Below are 6,982 nucleotides of genomic sequence, written 5' to 3'. Positions count from 1 at the left end.
AAACGTGACTACAACTATTTACAGTGCAACTTTTCTTCTATCTTTTCGGCCCTTGGATAATTCCGCTATGGCGAAGGGGAAGCGGAACTACCGACCCAGCCCTTGCCTATTCAATAAATGTTTGAAGTGAACGGTGTGTGAAGTTTGTCTGCCGTCTGCATCCAAACATTACAGCCCGTGAGCAAAACTGCACTGGTAATACTGGAAACTCTAATAAAGCTGAAAGCTGAAACTGGAAGCATTTTAGGTGGTTCAACATTCATAACATCTGAAAGGGAGGCTGATTGATACACACTTTACATCAACTGGGGGCTGAAAGTATAAAAGCCAGGTCCTGCTGCAGTACCTTTGAGCAATTCCTGCAAGCTGGACTGGGATATGTTCTAATTTAGTCATGCCCCATGCATTAACAGCGTGGTATTTTAAATATGTTGAATCATGATTCACACTGTTATTGTCGAAATCATAACAATACCGAGGCAGATTGATCAGAGTATGATCTCTGATAGGGAATGCAGCATCCAGATCAATGTGACAAAACACAATTTAACAGGAGATTTGCCACCCGAAATCTGGTATGGATATTGGGACCCCCTAACATCCATTTTCCTTTAATTTCCCCTTTAGATAGCTGTAAAGTTGGAAGTAAATGCATACTGTTTGACAGTATATCAGCTTTTTGTAGCTCTTCATTAAAGCTTTGTTTCTAGACTCTGTGTCTTGTATGGCTGCACCATTCTATCAAACGGCAAAATGTCTAGCACCTCATTTTATACACATTTCCAAATTATTCAGCCTGACATATTTGGTATCTTTGGAAACTTTGGGGTGTCCACTAGAATTTAAAGTTCTGTGGGTTGCACAATATAACTTTTTACAAACAGACTGAAGAGGTTAAAGAAGTTAGTCTAATTACAGTGATATTTATTTTCCATATCATTCAGTTGCTGACCATGACCTGTGACCTTCTTCTTGATTTGAGCAAACTTGAAAAAAACATCCACAAACAAAAAAGAAAGTTTGTTTATTGTACACATTTACAGCAATCATCTATATCAATCTACATAATGTATTATGTAGAATGTGATTTTTTTTTGACAAAACAGAGTTATAACACTATAGGGCAAAACTTAATTGTCAACACAAGATGGGAAATGCCTTTAGTTCAACACGACAAAAAAGGCCTTTTGATGTTTTATGTTGTACTTTGATCCTAGTGGTGCCCGAATGATCCTGCTATCAGACAGAACTGTATGATTATGAGATCATGAGTTATTTAACACAAGATATGTTGACCATCGCTCTTTAAATGATGCGATGTTTCCACATGTATTTGGACAGTGTCACACAGCAGATCATCGTGACTAGAAGAGTTCCACCGCATACAGGCGTCACCAAAGACCCGTCACCAACTGGAAACCGGAAACCCACGCGGCCTTGCTCCTGCAGTATACAAGATATTTTTTGAGTGATAAAGGAAAAGGAATAATACGCAATTAGTATCAAAAAGGTGTGGACGTTTGTGATTTTGACTTAATTGAGAACCACCTGCTGCTGCTGCTGGAGTTTAACCCACGGACATGTGGTTGAATTGTCGGGAGTACAGGGGGCATCCACGACAGTATGAGGCTCTAAGTTGTTGAGCTGCGTACCTAGAAGAAAGGAAGAAGTTTAGATTAGATTATAAACAATTACTTCATTCATCTCGATCAGCTACATTTTTCATCCGATGTTTCTGACAACCAATACCAAGGGCCTTTAATAGTCAAGTTAATGTTTTAACCATAAAGTTATTAGTATATTCACATATATATTATATACTATATAATAACATATTTAACAAAATGTATTAAGGATCATCAGGTATTTTAACTTTCCTTTGCGGTTACCCAGAATCAGTCGAGGCTGTCAAAAATATCAAAGCAAATTGTGAGGGAGCTAAAATTTAATAATAATAATAAACATTTTTGGTTTCTTGTTTCTGAGAGGAGAGACGTACATGACTGCAGAACACATATGGTCCACTCACATTTTTCAGTCCGCAGCAGCAGCTCTGGAGGTTCTACTTTGACAGATGTAAACGTTTTCCCATCAGAAGAAGGTTCGTGGTAGCGACCGTGTACGGGAACTGTTATTTTTAGTAGTCTGGGAGTTGATCCGTCAGGGGTGGGATACACATAGGTGACAAATCCAGAAGTCTTGTGAGCAGGCACCTCTAGGTCGATGGCTGAATCTAGTAATATCTTACAGACGTGAATACATACATAATTAATAAAAAAATGGTTTGTAGTATTAATTTCCACAAATGTGCTATGTTTTGGCAAAGTGTCAGTCTTACCTCCCAACCACTTTGATCACTCAGGGATGCAAGTTGGTATGGATCAACATAGACACCTCTGGGCCATCTATGAACCAGCAAAACTCTGAGATCACTGAGCACATCAGGGCTGAGCTCAACAGTGGTTACCACCTCCCTAAAACACAGCAGAAGTTACCTTCTCATTCCACTCACAATGAGCCTTGGAGATGTTTTTTGTTCCATGTTTGAAAATACATCCAATTCTGACACCTGTGAAAACCCTTCTTGTTGATCTCCACTGAAACTAGTGAGGATTCAAGCCACTGCTTCAGAAGACCACAGCGGTCCTCATTCTTCTCATCTACAAAAAGATGTAGGTTGTATTGGTCAAGACTCGACAGAGCAGATTTTTATATTATAACTGTAATAATACATTTATGGCTGACTTAATTTGTTTTATATCATGTTGTTAGTTCTGATAAAGCATTGAAAAAGATGCAGGAAAAGTGGGCTCATGGAGAGCAGCCAGATACAATAGGTAAAATTAAAAATCAAATATAGAGAAGAGTAATTCATTTTAGATTTCAAGCTGTATGACCATCTCTGGTTAATTTATTTTGCACCCAAGAGGCTGCTGACACTCTCAATTCTAAACTTAATCCTTCATGTCACTTTGTCACATGTTACTTTTTTTTTATTTAAGCATAGGAAGAGAAGAGTCTTCTTTCTGTTGCATTACATGAGATAAATACTCACTCCCGTCTTCCCTATCCGCCAGAAACTTTACCAAAATCAAGTTCAAAGCTTTGGTGACACACAGAACTAATCAGTGATTATCCGTTTTAGCTAGGAGGTCTGACAATACACCTTACCCTTCTCGATCAAACAATGACATGTCGATAAACAAGCCAGCACAGACAACAGTACAAAATACATCAAAATGGTTATGTTGGACTACAACAAGCTTTTTACAGCCTGTGTATACTATTCATCTAGCTACATCTATAAAACTTCGTGCTCTCTTTTAAATTGTTTACGGAAAATGATCTTAAAGGACCCTTTTGTAGTTCTAGGGACGCTGCGGCGGTGCCTGACTAGAAAGAAGAATAAACGGGCATTGTGGGAAAGCTGAGGCAATAATTATGTATAAAAATGGATGCTCAGGCAATCACTTATCAATCATAACCGCCACTGTAGGTAAAACAATAAGACTTTCAAATATTTGCTCTAAATGTAGGCAGGCTTCGGTGAAGACAGAAAGGTCCGACAACGACTAACGTTAGGCACCCAGGCAACGTTAACGCTAATCTCTCTAACTCGTATCTTAATTTATTCGTAAAATTCTCACATAAAATACAAAACAAATACTATGGTTAAAATGTTTTAGTATTGTACCTCTGAACTCCAAGTGGAGACTAGTTGAAAGTAAGTTTGCTGCAGACGTAAACAGAAGATGAGTTTCGAGGCAAAACGATGTGGAGTGCAGTTCAGTCCTCCCTCTATAGTTTTAATTTATGAACACAAGGACACCAAAAAGGTGCGAAAAAGAATAATACCTGTGCGGAACTTCTCAAAGTATTCTGGTAAGGAAAGACAATTATTTAGCGATTCACACATGCGCACAGCTTTCTCTTTTTTTTCAAACCATATGGCTCTCCCAGTCCCATGTAATGCATTTATCCGAATATTAGAGTAGAAGGAGAGATGGTGTAGCAACAAATTGTCCAGTTATAATCCCAATAACCCCACTGGAATTCTAGCAGGCCCTCTTCAGATGTGGGTCCCTGAAATCTGCCAGTTACTGCAACAATGTTTTATTTTACAGTACATAATTCATAATCTCGCTGTTTCACCAAAATGTAGTTTTGAATTCGTGCCTCTCAGTGACAAGGTTTGATTAACTGCAACTTCCTAATATGCACTGCAATGATAAGGGCCTTAAAAGAGGCTCTTTCATTTTTATCTGATCCCAAGGCCCTGTCTTGATATTATGCTCCCATGACTCATATTCATAAATACATGTGCTTAATCAAATTACCATAAACTAACTGGGCAGGAAGAGTTGCAGCATAGAGGGTTTCTGGGGAAGATAATAAACTTGCCATGTGTAATAAGCTTTGTGCACAGTACGCGATGGATACTTAAAGGCAACAGGATTCATACATAATGCTCATAAAGTGGGAGGAACAGGGGGTCAATAGTGGCCCCCTTAGCAGGTTAATCTGGCCCTGTAGACTTTTGCTTCCACAGAATCTTTGATATTTGATGCCCTCCCTCCTTAACCTCCAGACTACAGCATGGCAGCTGAAAGGCTGAAGAACCACCCTCGGCACAGGGACTACCTGGAGGGTGTGTCCCAGAGCCAGCTGGAGAAGCTTCACATCATCCTGCGAGATCACATGCAGGGATTCAGCTTGCAGCACAGCCTGGCCTCGTTCCGCCTGGACCCAGACGAGGACCTGAACAAACTGGATGATGAGGAGCTGGCTCGCAAGAAGGGCCAAATGGACGAACTGTTTGAGAAGAATCGCATGCACAAAGATGATCCTGACTTTGTTTATGACGTGGAAATGGATTTCACAAAGACCACCCCAGAAAAGTGCAGCTGGGATGAGGAGTCTGATGACGGATTTTAAAACTATTCTGTAGTCTTTTCTCTGACTTTTCAGAGTGAAAATCACCCGACATACTGATGTTCTATGACTATTACTGGGAAATCTGACACTGCTGAAGCTGAAGGCACACATATCTAAAACTAATGCAGTCTAATGCAACAGCCCTGCAATGCATTCTACCATCATGAAATTCTCAGTAGAACACAACACAGTTGAACAGCACTGCAAAATGTCCACAAAGTTGAATGAACAACTCTCCAAAACACTTTCAACAGTCAACGTAACATTCATGAAGGTAGAATTTACTGCAGGACTGTTGTTTTAGACTCCATTAGTTAAAGCTACTTGTACCTAATACATTTGCAACTAAGTGCATGTTTCAGTGGTTCTAGCAACAACTAGAATTTTGTATGAGTAGAAGTGGATAGTTAGCAACAGCCACAGCAGCTACAGTGGCTCAACAGAGGAATAGAACGCCAACTACAGCATTCAGTGCCCATTTGACAGCTGTCCCAGACAACCGCAGCAATATATACTGTACAGTAGGATAATGGTTTGACATTTCAATGGAAACATCAGTAACGCATACAGTATTTCCCAGTTACCCCTCATAGTAACCTAAATACTCTTGAGTTCTCTGCAAGTCCAAAACAATGGGAGCTGAACATTTGTGGCACTGAAACCAGCCAAAAAAGCAACCTCTTCAGAATCCGTGTTAGAATTATTCTGCAAATACCTTTTGTTTTCATTGTAATGGGGAGACAGCAGCAGTCTCAGCACCTAATAATACAGGCTTAGATGCCACTAGAGGTAAATGATAAAATGTGTAAATCAACAACCCGAACAATGTTTGTGAATGCCCTGTGGTCATTTTAAAACGCACATCACATTCCATTTCAAACTGCAATGAATGAAATAATGCATGAATAATAGTGAATATTTATTTGTTACAAAATACTGAATTTTACAAAATACAAAGACTTTGGCTCTTTTATTTGTGGCTTACACCTAAATGAGTGATATTCACAGTTGACTATGAAAGAAGAGGCTAAAATCCTATTAAATAAAATTTGAGTGTACACCAATAAGTAAGCAACACAACAAATATATCTTTGGGAAAGAAAAATGTGTCCACAAAATATTGTTTTATAATCATACAAAACAATATATATACATATATATATATATATATATATATATATACATACATACATATATATATATATATATATATATGGTTTGAAGTGATGCACTACAGCAGAGTTTTAAATGAGATAAACTACATCATAAAACCAGGCCTGCAGTATCAAACCTCTTCAGGGGAAAATTTCATTCAAAGTGCTTAAATACCTCATTCAGTTGACAAGAGACACTGACTGACTGACCATTAGTACCACAATACATTCAAAAATGTCTCAGGCTTTTTTTGAAAATCAATAAAGAATGAATTGACATTGCTTTGCTTGCTTGGTTTAAGCTAATCAAAACATACATTTTTACACTGGTATCGGTTGCAGTCATTTATGCAGTGCTGATGTATTCCCCAAGGAGGTAGGTAACGGAAAATCTGACACATAACTCCTTTTACCACCAAAATTCGGTAAGGATTTAGGTGCTTAAAATTGTAAAATTCTCAGCAGGCTCTTAATTTGTTTAAAAAATAGATCTTTATAAAATTGAAATTTCAAGTATGCTAAAGCCACAATCCAGGATTTCTGAGTATGTTAGTAATGACAATATATACACTATATGACTTGAGAGGAAGGACTTTTCTGATTGGTAATCACTTGTGCAACTTTTAACTCCACTGCCAAGACTAATTTAACCATAGTACACAAATAACACACAGGTGAATTCATTATTTTAAAGCTATTGGACAGAGACAGCTGTCTTAAACCCAATGACACAGACATACAGTAGTAACGCCAATAGAGGGGGTCTAATGGTGCCAAGTGTAGCTATACTCCAAATCCGGATAAGGCCTTTAAAAAAGCTGTATGACCCACCATTTCTATGGAGAGTTATAGGAACTGAAATATATATATATATATATATATATATTACACTA

The 6,982-nt window shown here is 38.3% G+C and overlaps 2 protein-coding genes across 2 annotated transcripts; one reads left to right on the top strand and one right to left on the bottom strand.

The window, feature by feature from the left end:
* Window positions 1-1,048: 1,048 nt before the first annotated feature.
* On the bottom strand, window positions 1,049-3,311 carry pigx (phosphatidylinositol glycan anchor biosynthesis, class X). Its single transcript, XM_070909388.1, has 6 exons — window positions 3,172-3,311; window positions 2,570-2,660; window positions 2,339-2,474; window positions 2,030-2,243; window positions 1,549-1,652; window positions 1,049-1,443 (listed from the first exon to the last, which is right to left on the bottom strand). The coding sequence occupies exons 1-6, from the start codon at window positions 3,233-3,235 to the stop codon at window positions 1,306-1,308; spliced, it is 747 nt and encodes a 248-aa protein (XP_070765489.1). The 5' UTR covers window positions 3,236-3,311; the 3' UTR covers window positions 1,049-1,305.
* A 441-nt stretch (window positions 3,312-3,752) lies between these two features.
* On the top strand, window positions 3,753-4,935 carry cep19 (centrosomal protein 19). Its single transcript, XM_070909448.1, has 2 exons — window positions 3,753-3,882; window positions 4,589-4,935. Exons 1-2 carry the CDS (start codon window positions 3,753-3,755, stop codon window positions 4,933-4,935), a joined length of 477 nt encoding a protein of 158 aa, XP_070765549.1.
* Window positions 4,936-6,982: the final 2,047 nt, after the last annotated feature.

Source organism: Enoplosus armatus, chromosome 7 (genome assembly GCF_043641665.1).
Source record: "Enoplosus armatus isolate fEnoArm2 chromosome 7, fEnoArm2.hap1, whole genome shotgun sequence".
In the NCBI taxonomy this organism is placed as follows: domain Eukaryota; kingdom Metazoa; phylum Chordata; class Actinopteri; order Centrarchiformes; family Enoplosidae; genus Enoplosus; species Enoplosus armatus.
The sequence above is the reverse complement of the archived record's forward strand: the minus strand, read 5'-3'. Positions and strand labels throughout refer to the sequence as shown.